Source organism: Acinonyx jubatus, chromosome B2, assembly GCF_027475565.1.
Source record: "Acinonyx jubatus isolate Ajub_Pintada_27869175 chromosome B2, VMU_Ajub_asm_v1.0, whole genome shotgun sequence".
NCBI lineage: Eukaryota > Metazoa > Chordata > Mammalia > Carnivora > Felidae > Acinonyx > Acinonyx jubatus.
In genome coordinates, this window is record NC_069385.1 from 117,901,640 (window position 1) to 117,919,217 (window position 17,578).

At 55.8% G+C, this 17,578-nt stretch overlaps 3 protein-coding genes across 32 annotated transcripts in view; 1 reads left to right on the forward strand and 2 right to left on the reverse strand.

Annotated features, from left to right (window-relative positions):
• Window positions 1–9,417, reverse strand: part of SYNGAP1 (synaptic Ras GTPase activating protein 1) — a 33,978-nt gene extending 24,561 nt beyond the window's left edge. For 16 of the 24 annotated variants that reach the window (XR_008298652.1, XR_008298653.1, XR_008298650.1 and 13 more), the window contains exons 1-4: window positions 9,035–9,057; window positions 4,813–4,880; window positions 3,809–3,930; window positions 1,555–1,660 (exon numbers count right to left, since the gene is read on the reverse strand). Coding sequence is in view for 16 of the 24 variants with exons in the window: in XM_053222931.1 (XP_053078906.1) it covers window positions 1,555–1,660; window positions 3,809–3,930; window positions 4,813–4,880; window positions 9,035–9,042 (304 nt within the window). In the remaining 8 variants the exon portion in view is untranslated. The other 8 variants (XM_053222935.1, XM_053222936.1, XM_053222932.1 and 5 more) reach the window with 8 other exon arrangements.
• A 122-nt stretch (window positions 9,418–9,539) lies between these two features.
• Window positions 9,540–11,218, forward strand: CUTA (cutA divalent cation tolerance homolog). Of its 3 annotated transcripts, none has more exons than XM_027058000.2 (6): window positions 9,540–9,692; window positions 10,091–10,299; window positions 10,481–10,540; window positions 10,655–10,700; window positions 10,819–10,868; window positions 10,999–11,218. In XM_027058000.2, the coding sequence occupies exons 1-6, from the start codon at window positions 9,627–9,629 to the stop codon at window positions 11,123–11,125; spliced, it is 558 nt and encodes a 185-aa protein (XP_026913801.1). In that variant the 5' UTR covers window positions 9,540–9,626; the 3' UTR covers window positions 11,126–11,218. The 3 variants fall into 3 exon arrangements, with proteins under 3 accessions (XP_026913801.1, XP_026913802.1, XP_026913803.1); XM_027058001.2 differs by having other exon boundaries at window positions 9,690–9,828; XM_027058002.2 differs by lacking the exon at window positions 9,540–9,692 and adding an exon at window positions 9,839–9,897.
• A 102-nt stretch (window positions 11,219–11,320) lies between these two features.
• On the reverse strand, window positions 11,321–16,834 carry PHF1 (PHD finger protein 1). Of its 5 annotated transcripts, none has more exons than XM_053222948.1 (15): window positions 16,282–16,832; window positions 15,386–15,561; window positions 15,210–15,291; window positions 15,005–15,100; window positions 14,485–14,585; window positions 14,250–14,398; window positions 13,969–14,064; window positions 13,688–13,756; window positions 13,430–13,553; window positions 13,247–13,314; window positions 12,977–13,081; window positions 12,663–12,852; window positions 12,480–12,574; window positions 12,130–12,207; window positions 11,321–11,968 (listed from the first exon to the last, which is right to left on the reverse strand). In XM_053222948.1, exons 2-15 carry the CDS (start codon window positions 15,542–15,544, stop codon window positions 11,680–11,682), a joined length of 1,701 nt encoding a protein of 566 aa, XP_053078923.1. In that variant the 5' UTR covers window positions 15,545–15,561; window positions 16,282–16,832; the 3' UTR covers window positions 11,321–11,679. The 5 variants fall into 5 exon arrangements, with proteins under 5 accessions (XP_053078923.1, XP_026913800.1, XP_053078924.1 ...); XM_027057999.2 differs by having other exon boundaries at window positions 12,130–12,210; window positions 16,282–16,830; XM_053222949.1 differs by lacking the exon at window positions 12,130–12,207.
• Between the last annotated feature and the right edge of the window lie 744 nt (window positions 16,835–17,578).

Consider the following 17,578-nt stretch of genomic DNA (forward strand, 5'->3'; position numbering starts at 1 on the left):
GGTGCCCCCACCCAAAACACACAGGAGACCCACACCAGAGACCCCAGACCCTGAGGACTCAGGATAAGGAGAAAGATGGGGATTATGTGGGCAGAGATTATCAAACACGCGACATATGATAAACATGCTCCATGAGCATGTGACCATTCTGGCCTAGACACACAGGTATGCACATGTGCACACACAAATCTTTCCCAGACATGGACATGACTCACACACACACACACACACACACACACACACACAGATGTGACAGACATCACACATATTCTCTGTACACACCACCACCACCACCACCACCACCACCACCACCACCACCACCACCTGGCTTTGCCTCACAAAAATGTGCTATCCACACACCCCCATGGTCATAGGTTTCCATGACAATGACACACATCCCTGCCCACCCACCCACCCAGGGCCCCAAAGCTGGCCCCCAAGGGCAGTGAGACCTGGGCCTATCAGAAGAGGGCTAAAAGGATGCCAAAGGATGGAGACAGGCCACTCAATCTCTTTGAGCAAGAGAAACTGGGAGTCTGGATCCCTGAGGGGAGGAGTTGCTGGTGGAAGAAAGGGGTCACCAGGGGGTTTGGAGGGGATGGAGGAACTGGATCCCTAGGTCCTGGAAGGGGAATGCAGTGATAGGGGGCAGTGAAATGGGGGTTTCTGGGGGCTGAGGACGTCTCTCTGCACCTTGGCTGCAGATCTCTGTTCTCTGCCTTCATCTACCCTCACTGTTCCCATGGAAACCTTTTAAGCGAACTTCTCAGGAAGACAAAAATCTTTTTTTAAATGACTAAAGAGGGGGGTGGAGGGGGGGCAGAAAGAGGGAGGGAGGGGAAGAGACAGATGGAGAGAGGGAGAGAGTTGGAGAGACAGACTGAGTAGATAGCTCTACAGACAGACAGAAAGATGATGGGGGTCTGATGAAGTTCCACTGGGAGCAGAGGGGAGCGACAGAGGAATCAAGAGGGGTGCAGAAAATAATGAGAAATCAGGGAGGAAAGAGAAAGGGGGCGACAGAATTGCAGAAAATAGCAGCAGTTGAAAAGAGAAAAAGGGGTGGGGGGAGAAAAGAGGAAGGGCCCACAGGCCCGAAGGTCTGGGAGAGGAATCAGGACCGTGGGGGTGGGGCAGAGGTCTGGGGGAAGGGCAGGAACTAGGTCATTCTCTCCACGATCTCAGACCAAGGGCTGGGAGGGGCAGGGGCCGGAACGCTCGGACAGGAAGCTAAAGATCTAAGGAGACTATTTTTACAAGCATCAGGAAAACAGGCAAACTTCGCTGCTGGAGAGGAAAAAGGGAGCGAAACAGAGCAAAGACCACTGGGGCCTCTCACCCACAGCCCCAGTCCCGCTCCAGATCCCAGAGGAGGGCGCCTTCTCCTTCCAGGCTCCCACTCGCAGGATGAGAGACTTTGTCTCCTCCTCCTCCTCCTCCCACCCCCTGACAGCTCCCTCATTTCCCGGACTCCCCCCTCCCCGGCAGCCCGGTCCACCTTCAGCCCTCTCCCCGCGACTGTCCGGGGCACGAGAGCCTGCTCGGCCGCCGTACCATGCTCGCCGTGGGGCCGCCCCTCCACCGGCACGGAGACCGTGCGTCTCAGCAGTTTGTTGCGACTGGACTCGCTCCTCCGGTCCCGGATCAGAAGGGGGTGTATCTAGGGGATGCGGGGGTGTGTCAGACCTCACTGGCCCAAGCCGTCCCTCTTCTTGCCCCCCGCCCCCACCACCGAGGAAGAATGAACCTCCCTGTCCATCGGGCCTGCCCACCTTCAGCCCCTGCTCCCGCACACTCTTGAAGTGTCTCGGGATGAGTCGATTGCTCTTTCCCCTCTCTCTCCAAGTGTCTCTCTCTCTCGTTCCCTCCCGTCCCATCCTCCTCTTCCCTCCCTCCATTTCTTTTGAAACACCCTCCAGGAAATTCTCCCAAACCCGACTCAGTTCCTCCGGCAACTCCGCAGGAGTCTGCTACTCTCCTAATCCCCTTTCCCCTTGACCTTCAATTCCTCCATTCTCCCCGCTTTCCTCCCAACCTCCCACCTCCCTCACCACCTTCCCTCCCTCCGTGCCTGTCACGGGGGTAGCAGAAGCTGCATTTATAATCAGGATCTACAGCTTGTCTCCCTCCCACGGCCGGGCTTTCGGCCAGACTGGGACCCAACCTCCCCACACCCCCCAAAGGGCCTGGTCACCTCCCCACACCCTTCATCTCCTTCCCTCGCCCCCCCACTCAACCTCTCTCACATCCCTCTTCTCTTGAGCCATTCCCACTCCCTGAGCCTCATCCCCAGCTCCAATCCTCCAATCTCCTCTACCCTACAAGAACCACCCCGCCTCGCTAGTCCCTAGCCCCAGGTCCACAACCCATCCACTTCAGCCCCTGTGGCCCTAAACGCTGCTTACCTACCCATCCCATCCCATCCCCCACCCTCCCTACTCCAGACTCTGGCCACTTGTAGTGCCCCTCAGCTTGCTGGCCACCGGTTCCCCCCACCACCTGGGCTCATCTCTACCATTCCACCATTACCCCATCCATTGCTCTCCCTCTTCATCCTCCCAACAGTCCCCACTCTCATTGGTTCCTGTTTCCCCAATTCATCCTGCAGACCACAACCTTTGGTCAAGACCCGCGACCACTAGTGAATCACTCAAATGCCCCCCAATGCCTAAAACTTGGACTCCCTAACCACCTCGTCCTTTAAAGCCACCATGTCCCCTGTGACCTGGAAATTCTAGCTGGCCATCTTTCCACACTCTCACTTGCCCCTCAGGTCCCTCAGAACCCTGATTAACCCCAACTCCAATTCTAGCCCTGCCTCACCACACCCTCCCCAACAGCACTGGGAGCACATCTCTCACCACTAATCTGGTTTCGGAGGCTACCTATCACTCTCTAAAGCTGCTCTCCCAGATCACCGCCACTCCCTGGATCACACCTCTGGGCATCCATATCTGCATCCCATTTTCTCTGATGGGTCCCCCACTGCTGCTTCAGTGACTGGTGGGAACCCATACTCCCCTGCCTCTAATGGCCCTGCGTGGCCCCCTCCTCCCACTCTTTGACTAGTCCCTGCCCCTCTCCTACTCCTACTCCTTTAGAAAATGTCCTCTACTTCTAGTTCCCCTCCTCCCCCTGGCTTCCCCTCCCTTATATTCTTTTCCTGATTGATGTCTCTTGTGAAAGCCCTCCCAGTCTTTCTAAACCCTGGCTGCAGGCACCTTCCCAATCTTCACCGCCATCCACACCAACATCCAATGACTTCTGTCATCTCTCCCAGTACCTCCCAGCACCCCCACCCCCCACCGCCCAGTTTCCCTCAATTCCCTCTCCCAACATGATAAGGGCAGGACTGGGAGTGGTGAATGATGGGTCTTGCTGAGGTAGGGGTGGGGAGAAGAGGAGAGGGTTCTCAAGGATCACTTTGGAGGTGATCCCTCCAAAGCAATACCCATTTTGCCACCCCTTCTCCAAACCCTTCAATTTCCCTTTCCCATCCTAACCTATCCCACAATATGGTCAGGGTGACAACAGGAGCCACCCCCAAATCTTCAGAACCACATCTCCTTCCCAACCCTGCATATGGCCCAGAAAGATCCCCTGGCCAAGGGGAGAGAAGGCCTGTACTTTTGCACATCCCAATCCAAATCTCAGTGGCCACCCTCCCCAGGCCGCTTGCAAATGTTTCTCTCTTTTTTGCTTTCTCTGTGCCTGTCATCCCTTTGCTAATGAGGATTCTCCTTCTTATTCTCTCCACATTCTCCCATGCTACCCAGAGGTCTTTTCCCAACCTTCCCACTCCGCTCACCTCGTCCTCATCCAGCATGAGAAGCTGGTTCCCCGAGATGATGCAGAACCGTGGGTTCCAACCAGGACGATCATATGGGGAATGAACGTATTGGGTTCGGTGCATAGGGGGTCCCCGTACATCTGGGGGACAGAGACACACAGAAACAGTAAGGGAGGCTCTATGCGTTTAGGAGACAGAGGCCCAAAATGGCAAGAGAGAGAGTCCACAAAGTGGGAGAATGACACCCCACCCGCCTTGAGATCACAGATAGAGGGTAGGCACATAGTAACTTTAAAGGAACAGAAGATAAGCCTGTATATCTGGGGGGAAAGAGGGGAGGGGAAATCACATCACAGGGGGCTCCATAGACTTGAGTTAAGAAATTCGGGGGGGGGGTTTCAGGGAGGGGAAGCATATCATGACAGAGAGGGTACAAGTTTAGAGGCAGAGAAAGTGACCGTGCTTTCCATCCACATCAAAATATATATATATAAAGATGGAAGGAACAGCAAAACTGGCAGAAGGAAGGCACACAGAGATGGTGGTGGTGGGTGACTGGGAAGAGGGAGGGCATCCAGAAGATGAGGACTTGGAGGGAAGGTGGCTCACCCATCTGTAAGACAGTGAGAGGAGGGCTGCACGGCTGTGGGAAAGAAGGATGGGGGTGGGGTGGGTAGGAACATTTGGGTCATGAAATTCTGATAGCTAAGCATCTGGAAAAGAGAGGAAGTGAGGGAGCTTACCTGTTCACAGAATCAGAGACAGGAGAGGGCCTCTCCTCCTGTCTCTCCTCTATTCTCAGCTCCCTCCTCCTCTAGCCCAACCCCGCTCAACCTCTGGGGAAAGTTCTGGTTCTTCTGGTGGTAGGGGGAGGATAGGTCTTGTCAACATCTGGCTATGGAGGGGCTGGAGAGTGAGGAGGTAGGAGACATGCCTTTGTTTGAATGAACAGAGACTGAATTGATCTCTTCTCCCACTCCATGCCCAGAGATTAAAGATTCAGTACTGCCCCTTCTCTTCACCTAGTCTCCACGGACAGGACGGAAGCCAACTCCACAGGTTAGGAACCTCTCCAAGGCACAGTGAGGAGCTTGAGGAAGAAAGAGGGGAAGGAAGGATGGAAGGTCTGGGCCTGTGACAGAGAGGGGGCCTCCAAAGTGCAAGCTGAGGATGGGGACAAACTTCCGAAAAAGAACACTAGACCAAGCATTGCCCATGCTCGGAGATGCCCCCAGGGGGCATCTTACCCAGTTTAGCTGTTCTTTCCATTCCCCCATCCCTGCAAACTGTCTCTCCTTTAAATCCCAATGCCACACACCATCACAGGGACACAGGGAACAGGCCCTATGGAAGTAAGAATCAAATTGGTGACATCAAAGTGATAGAAAATAGGTTTAAGGTATCACAGTGTGAAACAATTTAGAGGAAGAAAAAAAAAGTCAAATCCTGTCACCTTTACAGGATAACTAATCATGGACATATTGCAGGAAAAGAACTGTTCTTTAAGCTCCCTCCTAAATGAGTACCCCGGGGCGCCTGGCTGGCTCAGTCAGTAGAGAATGTGACTCTTGATCTCAGGGTCATGAGTTCCATCCCCATGTTTGGAGTGGAGCCTACTTTAAAATAAATTAAAATCTAACTGAATACCCCTGAGCAGGAAAGTTTTGAAAAATCTAGCCCCTTTCTGTCGATATGCATGTTCTTCAAATGGACGTAACCTTCACATCAGAGTCAGAGATGAACCCCTAGAATACATATATTTAGAAACCCCAGTACTTCCAGACTTTCACTATCTCCATGCCACCTCCGAGATTCTCTCCAATACCCTCTTAGATACAGATATCACCAGTCCCTAGGCTCTGAGACTGCACACACTGCAGGCAACATGCCCACCGCACTCAGACTCTGAGGGCTCCCAGAAGAGAAGTCTGTTGATACATATAACCATTCTGGGAGGGGCTGGTTCTGGCTGTAGCCACAGGAAAGCAGGCTAGAGTTTAGGGGACACTTTCCCCCCGGGAGCAGGGAAGGTTACAGGGAACTTAGCTTAGGAGCGACTCTGGAAACACACACCCCACACACACATATTGTCTGGACTTAAGTAAGGATGATTCTGGGAGGCAGATGCAAGAGACAGACCAACACAGCTGAGAAAAGGGAAAAAATTTTACTAGGATAAGAAATCCCACAGGGCTTAGATGGGGATGTCTCATAGGCCCTGTTCCAACCATCAAAACCTACATCTTTGCACCCCAAATCTCCAACGCCCCGGGAAGTAGAGGAGACAAGAAAAGAGGAACGGGTGGTAAGAACGAAGTAAGGTATTAGTGAAAAGTAGGTAGGCACAGACTTGCAGTGACAAGATGGGGAATGGGGTAGGGATAGAGAATGGACTGGGGGACAAATCACAGGGATGGAGCTAAGTGAAAAGGAGGCAGAAATGAGAGTCAATCCCTAGAGACAAGGGAATATACCAGAAAAGCCCAGTCAGACATGGGGCAGAGGAAATGAGGTGCACCTAACAGGGGTACTAAGACAATGGGGTCATGAAGGAGAGGTAGAGAGGTGGCAGAGATATAAGGGAGCTACCAGATAGAAGGAAGGGGAGAGGGAATGGGCCAGAGAAGGGACTGAGATAGGGGAAGAACAGAAGGGGGACTCATATAAGGAACGGACACCATATGGGGGGAAAGATATAGGTGATGGACACCAGAGGAGGGAGGGGGAATGGAAATAAGGATTGGAGGTGGGGGAGGGGGGTAAAAAGTGGTGAAGTGAAGGGGGCGGATAGGACCCCAGAGGGTACATTTCTCTGGTCAAAGGCCTTAGTGATGGTCAGAGTCTGGGGCAGGGTCCTAACCTGCCCTCTACTCCCAGCGCTCAATCTTACTTCTATTGCCCCCTCCCCCCCTCAATAAACACACACATAATTTGGCCCTCCCCCTGCCCTGGTCTCTCCTCCCCCAGCCCATTCCCTCTCTCCTCTCTTCCCTCCATCTGGACCCTCCATTCCCCCACCCCCCACTGCCTCCCTCTCTCTCCATCTGGCCCCTTCTTCTCTCCCTCCATCCTCCTCTCTTTTTCAACCCCCTACCATTCTCTGAGCCCCTCCACCATATACTACCCCCCCATCTTCTTGGCCTCTCTTTCCATCCCTGTGTTTTCATTTCCCCCTTCCGGCCCCTCTCCTAAGACTCTGTCCTTCTATTTCCTTAATATCTCCTCATCTCTCAGCTCCCACCTCCAAATTATTTCTGCAGGTCTCCCCCCAACCCTAGCTTTCTATATTCCCACCCTTTCTGGCAATCTCTTTTCCCCTTCATCATTTTCCCTTCAGCCCCATTCAAAGCCTGTTTCCTGGCCCCTCCGGCCCCTATCTACCCCTATCTTCTGGCCTCCCAATCCTCCTTCCCCATTGCTCCCATCCCTGCCTTCCCGGTCCTCCTCTCTCTCCCTCCATTTCAGCTGCTCCCCTCCCTGGCCCCGGCTCTGCACACCCCCCCCCCGCCCCTGCCCCTCCCCCTCTTGCCCCCCCCCCAACTGGCCCTCCCCCTCCCCTCACCACCGTACCTCTGAAGGGGGCATAGGACATCGCGGGGATGCTCCCCCGATGGATGGAGGCGCGAGACCTGCTCATCAGGCCTGGGGGGGAGGGGGCGGGGGGACGGGGGAGAAAGAGAAGAGAGAAAGAGGGGGAGAGAGAGGGGGAGAAGGAGGAGGAGGTGGAGGAGGAGGAGGAGGAGAGAGGAGGAGAGAGGAGCAGAGAGGAGCGGAGAGGAGGAGAGAGGAGGAGGAGGAGGAGAATAGGAGCCAACGGCAGCAGCGGCAGCCGGGAGGGAGAGAGAGAGAGAGAGAGAGAGAGAGAGGGGGGCGGGGGAGTGAGCGAGAGAGGAGAGAGCAGGAGGAGGAGGAGAGAGAGACTCTGCAGCCCCCACCCCTACCCAGTGAGAACCAGAGAGAGAGACCCCTGCCTCAAAAACATAGTAGACGGAGTGCAGTTCTAAAGATGCATACCTCAGATCCTGAGACTGACAGACCCCAGACCCACAGAGAAATATACCTTGCCACCCCCCAGGGGGGGCGGTTAATTTTAAACCCAAAATCTAGAGGGAAAGATACCCCAATCTCAGGGCACAAAACAGATCCTGGACTCCCCTCCCCATTGAGAGAAGGGTCAGAGATCAAAATATCAATGTCCAGCTTCAAAAAGGTTCTGCACAGCCACAGAAATCTTAAGACTCCAGAATCAGATGGTGATTTCAGGAACCAAGATCAGAGACCTAGAGTCAAAGAAAAAGATGAGATCCAGATTCAGAAAAAATCCAGACCTCGAATTAGGTCTTAGAGAACTCAGATCCAAAGATACCAGACCCCAGACTTAAATCTCAGAGAAAAGAAACTGCAGACTCAGAGACTGATAACTCAGGAGACCAAGAAACTCCAGACCTGAGGGTTGAGGATGGGCAGAAGGGAAAAGAGAGAAGAAGAGGAGAAAGAGACACTCAGGTAGCTCAGAGATGTAGAATGCAGAGACCCCAAACTCATAAAGAGTTTGAAAGACCTTGGAGAGAGAGTGATCTCGGTCCCAGAAACACAGAAATTCCCAAAACAAAAAGGAATCTCGGTCCCAAGAAAGATCCCACTGCAAATACTGAAAGGCCCTACAGAGATCCAGCTCAGAAACAAACTCCAAATCCAAAGACAGATCTCAGGGAGACGTCATCCCCAGAGACGCAGGTAGGACAGAACTCTGATAAACGCCCAGTGACACCCACCCAGCAGACCCAGAGACCCCAGATCTTGAAAGGAGAAATACTGGGTAGGGGGAGTGGCAAGAGCCTTTTCTCTGCTGCCTCCTCCCACCTCTCTCTCCTCTCATTGGCCCCTCTCTCCATTTTTGGGTCACTGGATGTGCTTGGGCCCCAGGGAAGTTATGTAGGACAGGTCCAGGCTCCTGGGGGATGGGTTAAGGGAAGGAGACCCAAGACTCAGAGGTGTTATAAGTCCTGAAGAGTTCAATAGAAGAGGGGTGAGGGACAAAAGGACCATCACCACGTCTTGGTGTCCTCCATATCCCCAACCTGCTGCCCTCGTCTCTTCCCCACCCCCACCCCATTCACCAGTCTGTCTCCAGCTGTAGGGTTTCAGTTAAGAAGGCTGAATTGCCCTCAGCCCCATTTTCATCACCCTCTATCCCATTCACAGGGTTTCACTCTGTCCTTTTAAAAAAGCATCTTGCCCCACCTAGCCATCGTCTTGCCATGCACATCCCTGCCTAATCACTTTCCCCTGCCCAGGGACAGCTGGCTTCTCAGATTATCCCTGTTCATTACCCAACCTAAACATATGTCAGTCCTAACCAAAGAGGCAGGGGGCGCTCTCTTTACCCCCTGAGATTCGAGCTTCTCAGACCCTCCCACTCCTTAAGGCCTCGGGAACAGTCTAACGGCTGTAACTGGGCACATTCTGGCGTTTAAAGATGATTCCACACTCCACAACCTGACGCATCGAATTGGCGGGGTCTCCAGCCCCCCTTTCCTAGCACCAGCACTCTCGTCACGTGGCGTGCGGGGCTGGCCAGCGATTGGCCTCTTCGCGTCGCTCATTGAGATACAGCCGCCTGAGGGAGACAGGCCCCCTCACGTGACAGTGGAACGACGCTGCGGCTCCCCTCAGCCTGCAATTGGCTGATTTCCGGTTTACACGGAAACGAGAGTGCCATTTCCGCGCACGTCTACAGATCCGGCTGTCGATTGGCCCAATTCCCTTTCGCTCCTCCTCCTTCAGGAGGAGGGGCAAACTGGGCCACGTGAGGGCCAGGATTGGCTGGCTCTGGATGTTCGGTCCGGCTTCCGCTGTGGTCGCGTGGTGTGCTTTTTCTTATCACGTGACTGCTGCTCAGGTAAGAAGAGGTCGCTCTTCCTGGGTTTGGGGTCGTTTCTCGGAGTTACGTGTGATTGTTGACATTCAACCCTCCTCTACCAGCAATAGGCTGCATGAGTTGGGGGCGGGCTTCCGCAATCCTGTTCGGCGCAGGGGTGAGTGACCGGCCCCGCCCCTTCCGGTCCTCGCAGCCTCTACCACCACCCGCTCCCCAAATCCTAGAGGTTGGCTTCTGAGGAGGGAGTGGAAACCGAGTCTGCCTTAATTCCTCAAGTTTCTCTCCCAGCTTCAGGGACCTTTTCCTTCGGGGTGCAGAAGAGGGGAAGGGCAGAGCTTGTCTATCCAAGCGTAGGGTTCACGAGATGCAGTTTCCTCGGGTAGTTGTGGAGTGACACCGAATTCATTTCGTGCTCTCAGGCCGCTCTGCTTCTGTCGCTTCTTTGGATGCCGGCGCTGCTGCCTGTGGCCTCTCGCCTTCTCTTGCTACCCCGAGCTCTGCTGACCATGGCTTCCGGAAGCCCCCCGTCCCAGCCCTCGCCGGCCTCGAGCTCAGGCTATGTTCCCGGCTCAGTCTCTGCAGCCTTTGTCACCTGCCCCAACGAGAGGGTCGCCAAGGAGATCGCCAGGTGGGAACCTTAGCGTGGAGCCAGGAAGGAGGATCGTGAGGGGAGAGAGTTGGAGGTGGCAGAGAAGTGCACTCCTGCAGCTTCCTGCCTGATCTCCCGCTTTGGAACCCTGTCCTTTGGCTGCCAGTGCAAAAATCCGGGTCATGGGGCATTCTGAATGGGGCTTTCTCTTCACCTTCAGGGCTGTGGTGGAGAAGCGCCTGGCAGCCTGCGTTAACCTCATCCCTCAGATTACATCCATGTGAGTCATAGGCTTTGGGGGGGGGGGGGCGGTTAACCTGACTCTAGGGGCTGACTGGGCCTTTCCTTGAGGGCAGTCTTTGCTCCCTTAACACTCTCTCCCTGACCTTTTCAGCTATGAATGGAAAGGAGAGCTTGAGGAGGACAATGAAGTGCTGATGGTGAGAAACGTTTCCCCATCCAGCGAAACCCTTTTGAAACCCTTTTGACTCCTATCCGTCAAGAGATCCTGAAATCAACCCCACCCCTGATTCAATCATGCTTATCTTTGCTTCTTAGATGATTAAAACCCGAAGTTCCTTGGTTCCAGCTTTGACAGATTATGTTCGGTGAGAACTCTGACGTGGGTAGGGGTGAGGGCGTGGGGTAGGACTTGTTGGGCAGTCCGAGGGAGTGGGCTCCTTTAGGTAAATCTTTGAGTGATTCCTCCCCCCCCCCCCGCCCCCACCATTTTTTCAGTTCTGTGCACCCTTACGAAGTGGCCGAGGTGATCGCATTGCCTGTGGAGCAGGGGAACTCCCCATATTTGCATTGGGTGCACCAGGTTACAGAGTCAGTTGCGGACTCCAGCACAGTCCTACCATGATGAGCCCGGTTCCTGCCATGTTCCCCTTGTATATTTCAATGCCCTTTGACTTGCAGTGATAACTGGGCCCCTAATAAATCCTGTCTGTGGTTCTCTCTGCCTTTTGCCTCTTTTCTTGTCACATATGTGAATTTGGGAAGATTAGAAGTGCTTCTGTTTCCTGTGTTCTCATCTTCCAGAATGACCCAGGGCTGCTAGATTTGTTTATTTACCTTTATTTCAATCATACAGAGTCTGGGATCCTTTATCATCCCCCACCCCCCTGCCCTCAGTCTCAGTCCCCAGGGGTTAAATAATTTTAAAAAATATTTAAAAAGCTGTAACAAAATAACATCAAAGGAAATGGGAAGAGGGATGGGGGAAGGGTCAGGAATCACGAAGGGAGCAGAGAAGAGACAGCCTCTCCCCCAATCCCCCCACCTGGATTCCAGCCTGGGCAGTAGAGAGAACTACCCCCTACCTCCCCAGGTACATCCCAGCTGTAGGTGAGGTCAGAGGTCAGGGTATGAAAGTGCCGGTGTGTGTGAATGGGGAGGTGGGCAGAGGCAGGCTGTTCAGAAGATGCCCCCACCTCCCCACTCAACCAGGTACTGCACAGAACCATCAGGCCGTACTCTCCGAGCAAGGACCCGGACAGGGTCCCCTCGGGACAGGTAGCCAACCCCACCTCGGACTCCTCCCCCAGTCCCAGGAGACAAACTACGGCACAGGGCAGAAGCGGGTGCTGAGCGTCTAGGAAGACCTGGGGAGGGGGCTGGGACTGAGGAAGATGAGGCAGTCATCGAGTGGGGGGCACTTTTAGGGATGTCTGTGGGGAAACCAATGTGAAGTTCCAGGGGTGACCTAGGGAGAGAAGGCAATTGTGAGTCCAGATGCAGATAAGGACTGACTGAAAATGGAGCTCACATGTGGATCAGAGGAACGAAGCAATCAAGTTAGAGACTGAGGAACTTAGGAACATAGAGGTGAAGAGGGGTGGCACAGGCAAAGGGGTAGAATCTCACCTGTCTGGGGGTTCACCATCCCCAGAGGTCCCTGCGGTGCTGGCAGAGGGGTGGAAGGAAGCGAACATCCGGATGGGACTGCTGGGGTTGGGGAGGGGGAAAGTCAGGACCTGAAGCAGGGGAATAGGACCCTCTCCCACTGAGAAGGGCAAAGCGCAAACATTAGCCCCAAGGAATCCCCATCCCCAGAATACTAGGGATCAGACATTGGTTCTAGAAGTCTCTCTAAGACAAGAAGGGGGGAGCCAAGGGGGAGAAATAATTCCGGGTAAGAAAGTTCAGAGGATGTAGATAATTGGAGAAGAGACTCCAAGGGTGCATATCTGGTTGGAGGGTGAAGGAGCACTGACCTGGGCAGGCAGCGGGCGTCTGTGGGCCGGAAGTTGTAGCCGCTGCTGCCCTGGTAACTCTGGTTAGGGCTGGGGGTTGGTGGAGACACTGAGGCCTAGAAGAAGGAGCAAAGGACTGAGAGATAATCCTTGATTCCTTCCCACACCACCGTTTGCTCCGTGGGGATCCCCCTGCCCCTGTACCTGCAGTGCCCTCTGCAGACGAGCCCGCTCCCTTTGCTCCTGGGGCTCGGGCTGATTGCGCACTGCTGAGGGTGGCCCCAGCTCCTCCATTTTCCCCTTCTGCCTCCTCCTCAGGGGCTCTGGCTCCGGCCTCCGGCGCTTCCCCAGGGGACGTGAGACCCCTCCCCCAGGGCCCTGCCCTGAAGGGAAGCTGTAAGAGGCCTCCTTATCCCCCCAGCCCCCTCCCGGACACCCCAAAGACCTCCCCATCTCCATACATATACCACCCCCTACTGATACCCTGAGAATTTCCCCATCCTCCCTGGACCAGTGACCTGGTGGGGGCTCCATCTCCAGTAAGGGGCTCTACAGGGGGAGGGATCCGAGCATGAAGACCAAACAAACATTTCCTCTTCTTAATCTCCCTCCCTGAAATGAAACTGGGGTGAGGAGACAAATGATACAGGGTCAGTGCAGTAAAAAAGAGCCCTTCTTATGCTGTCGCTTTTCAGAGATGATCTTCCAGGGGGGTGGCAGACCCTTCCCTCCCAGGATTCCATATCCATATCTGCATCTCATTCTGAGCCTGTCTCCATCCAACTCACCGGTCCTTGTGGCTGTTGAGAGCAGAGAGGAGTTTGGAAGAACGTTCTCCCTTGGGGGTATCTGAGAGCTGGGGGAGGGGAGGGAAAATGGGGTCAGGGGAGCAGTGGTGCTTCCCTTCCCCCTTTCTTTATACTTCCTTGTTCCACCCTCACCGCCGAAGCCTCACTACCACTACCCCTTACCTCCCCGAGGAGCAAACTGTCCCAATTCTCAGAGGTGAATGGGAGGATCTCACGGTCAAAATCAAAGTATTTTTTCTTACAGCAAACACTGAGGTGATAGAGGACAAGATGGGCCACATCCACCCTGAAGAAATATTGGGTTGTCAAGGTTGTGGAAGCATTAAAAGCCTAGAGAATCCCGAGCTGGGAGGTTGGGGTGTGCAGGATAAAATCCTGGGGGTGTGGAGAGAAGTTACACTGGTCCCCAAACCAGCTCACCAGCGAAGCTGTAGCCTCCTGACCTTCTCAGGGCCCCCCCGACACACACAGCATTCAAACTCATAGAACCTGGAAGTGGGCGAGAAGGAGAGAACACACCTTATGCAAGAAAACAATACCTACCACACTATAGAGGACTCATGAGCAAGGATGGGGCACGCAGGGAAGGGAAGCTTCAGAGCTTGGGAAGAGGACAGATCTGAGACAGCATGGCAGGGCGCCAAGAGGGTGGAGCAGAGTGAGAGGGCTCCCCGTGTGGCTCCCGGCTGCCCCAGTCTCACCTGTCCCCATAGAGGAGGGGCTTGCTCAGACACTGGGTGCAGGCTTCGTGGAACCACTGCAGGCAGCTCCGGCACTGCAGCATTTTCAGGTTCCACCTGCGGGGGAGCACAGGCCTAGTGACCTCCAGACACTGCCCCCACCTCCACTGCCCCGGACCCTACTCACCACCTCCCCCTGCCCTCTTCGGCACTCGCGTCACTGTTCTTTCTCCTTCATTCCCCGAAGTCCGCCTTCCCCCTACTCTATCACTCATTCCTTACCTCCCCCCCTCATTACTCACTCCCCAGGACCACCACAGTAACAGTAGCTCTGCTGCCGGTTGCTCAGATGTCCAGCGTCCCAGTCGAGCCCCTTCAGTCCATATGGCAGTGACAGCTTCATGCCCAGCATGGCCCGGGCGTAAGGGCCCTTCTTCAGTGCACCCCCCCTCTGCAGAGAGGGGGTGGACAGGCCGCCTCAGAGGGGTGGTGGGGAGAAGCTGTGGGTAGGGGGTTCCCACAGGAAAGCACCTTTACCTTGGTGGCGATGGCGAAGACACACTGGCGGCAGACCCAGGATGGGCCCTCTCCCTCTCCAGGGGCTGGAGCTCTGGGAACGTGGCAGTCCTGGTGATAAGCTGAATAATGATAATATTGAGGGTAGACCAACCACTTATGGCATTGCATACCTGGGTGGGCTAGATACTGGGATCGGAAGAGTCTCAGCCACCTCATTTCATTTTTCGCCACGATCCTGCTGCGGTGAGTGACTTACTCTTATTTTACAGATGAGGGAACCAGGCTCCTAGAGGTTTGGGGATTTGCCCCAAATCTTATGATTAGACAAGGGTGTATTTGAAGCACCCACTGTCTACAAAGCTCACGCCTCCCCCCTCCATGGCTGTTTCTCCCTGTGCTGGAAGGGAGTGAGGTTACAGGTTTGAGGACACTGCCCAGAGCAATGGCTTGGGGACTCAGCCAGGACAATGGCATAAGGACCATGGTGGAGGGAAGGTTCAGAGGCAAGCTAGACCATTCAGGTGTCCCGCCCTCTCACCGTGGCGACACTTCTCACAGCTGACCAGCCGGTTCCCAGGGACCACAGTCTCAGAGCGACAGACACAGCAGAGGAGTTCCTCCCCAGGGAGGGCAGCTGTGAGGAAACACAGTGTTGCAGGGCCTGTCCTCAAGCCCCTTTCCATCCCCCAAGCCAAGTTTCTATTTTCCATGGCATGCACACACTTGGGTCCCCAGGGTCTCACCGGGGCTAATGTCTTTCCATAGAACCAGAAACTGGGAATCGTCCTCAAACTGGACCAGACACACCTCCCGAGCACTGTCCACCTGGAATGGATGAGCACAGGGGATGAAACAGGAATCAGAACTACATAAGGGGAATGGGGGAAAGGCACTAGGTCAGAAATCAAAAAGGTCTTACCTTCTTGATGGTCCCCAAGTATAGCAGCCCATCCGTCCATCTGGCCAAAACATCTTGACCCTCCCAAAGTCGAGGCCTGGGGCCTGAAGTGGGAGCAGGGGAGGCTGGGTCCCAAAGTGGGGGGGCACCAGAGCGGCTCAGCCGGGGGGGCTGTGCCATTGCATCCTGGGGGGGGCCTAGCCAGAAGTGGGATAGGAGAAGGTTATGAATGTTGAGAAACTGTCTCCAGTTTTCTTTGCCTCAAGGACTCAAGCTGCTGTGCCCCCAGACTCCAAATCTGAAGCACCTGGATAGGAAATCACACAGCCCCCCTCCCAAGCTTCTTGACTCCAGCTCTTCCAACTCTGGTGCCTGGCTCTCCTCTCCCTAACTACCCCCACCTCCCAACCTAGTTCTCTAGCTTCCCAGCTTCCAGAGCTCCCCTGGGATACTATATCCTGGCCTTGAGATTGTAGGAGAAACGACGATCGAAGAAGCAAAGGTTACCATTCAGTTTCTACTATCACCTTCTCCTGTTAGAGATATCATAATTGGGGTGCTCTGCTACCCAGAGATGTGTTTTGGGACCTTTTCTGGAGATGTTTTCCAGAATAGGAACGGCTGCCTCCCTGGGCCCGCGTGTCTCATTCAGAACAATCAACCTGATGCCAGGTTATGTCAGGTCACCCTCAAATACGGGGCTCCCTGCCCCCGGGTTAGATAACTTCCCTGAGTGCCCCGGGAGGGGGGCGTGTCCCAGTCCCGGTCTCTACTCCCCATGACGGCGAGTCCGAGAGGGGACTTGAGTCGGCCCAGCCCGAACCGATGCCTAGGCGGCGAGGCTCTCCCGCCCGCGCCCTGCGCGCCGACCCCCGGCTCCCTGCCCCCCCCACGGGCGCCTCCCGCCGCCTCCTTACCAGTGACAGCTGGGGCCGCCGGGAGCCGGGCAGAGGCAGACGTGGGAGACCGAGGCGAACCCCCCGCGCGGGGAGGGCACGTCTGGGCGTCGGAGGGCGGGCAGGCAAGGGCCGGGGGGTCCCCAGGCCCAGCCCCTCCGTCCCGGCAGCTCTGGGGCGTATGACGCAGCAGCCAAAGCAGCGGCAGCGGCAGGAGGAGGCGGCGGGGGAAAGGAGGGGAGGGGAGGGGAGGGACAAACCGGCTCGGGGGGAGGGTGGTGGGAGGGGAGGACTGGGGGAAAGGAGGAGCCGGTGGGGGGGGCGGGCACCACCTCACCCCACCTCCCTCACCTCCAACGGGCCTGGAGGCCGCCGAGCGAGCTGTGCCCTCTCCACAGCTGGGGCGGGTGGAAAGTCAAGACCAGGAGGGACAGGGAATCCCCACAGCCCCTTCCTCGGAGGGAGACCCGCCTTCGGGGCAGGAGGGAATCCCCCCCTCCCGACAGCCGGCCTCCAGACTGGCCCCCGCCCCAGCCACATCCGTTAACTGCCCCCCCAACCTCCATGGTCACTCCAAGTCCCGCCTCCCGGCCCCAGTTCACGACCCCGCCCTCCATTCACCCTTCCCGTCGCCCCCGCCACGCCCTCCTCCCTCGAGTGCCCCGCCCTCCTCCCGCCTTTGCCCCCGGCCCCGCCCTCCCCGTGGCAAATTCCCCCCCCAACGCCGCCGCGCTTCTGCGCACGCGTGACCCCTCCCGCGCGCGGCACCTGGGAGGATTGGACCCCTCCTCTATGGGGCGGCGGCCGTTACCGGTTGGAGCGAGCTAGTCAGCGGGCGTGCGTCCCGCCCAGCGCTTCTAGGGCGGGTGCTCAGACCAGGAGAGCTAGTAGCGAGGCAGTGACGCCGCCGAGGGCCAGCCAATGGGCAGCGGGCGGGCCGGCCCCGGCGGTTCGAACGCTAAGGCAGGGAAAGGGCGGGAGGGGAGAGCTAACAGTTTGTGGGAGGGCGCGCCAGCCCCGCCTCTGGGCTCGGGTTCCCACCTTCCCTTATCCACCAGAGACTTCCCGCGTGGGGCTGGGGTGGCCGGCGGCAAACTAATGACGGTGGTTGGCTAGTGGGCACATCTCCTAGATGCGGACAACCCGGGAGGGTATGGGAGCCTCAGGCCACCTAGACTCCAGGGGATGGCCTAATGGGGAGAAAAGCTGAAGCCCTTGCCCTGCAGAGCACAAATACTTGGCAGAGTGGACAGTTCCCATTTCTACAGATTTGGGCAATCGCTAATAAAACCTTTATTAAAAGACAAAACAAAACAAA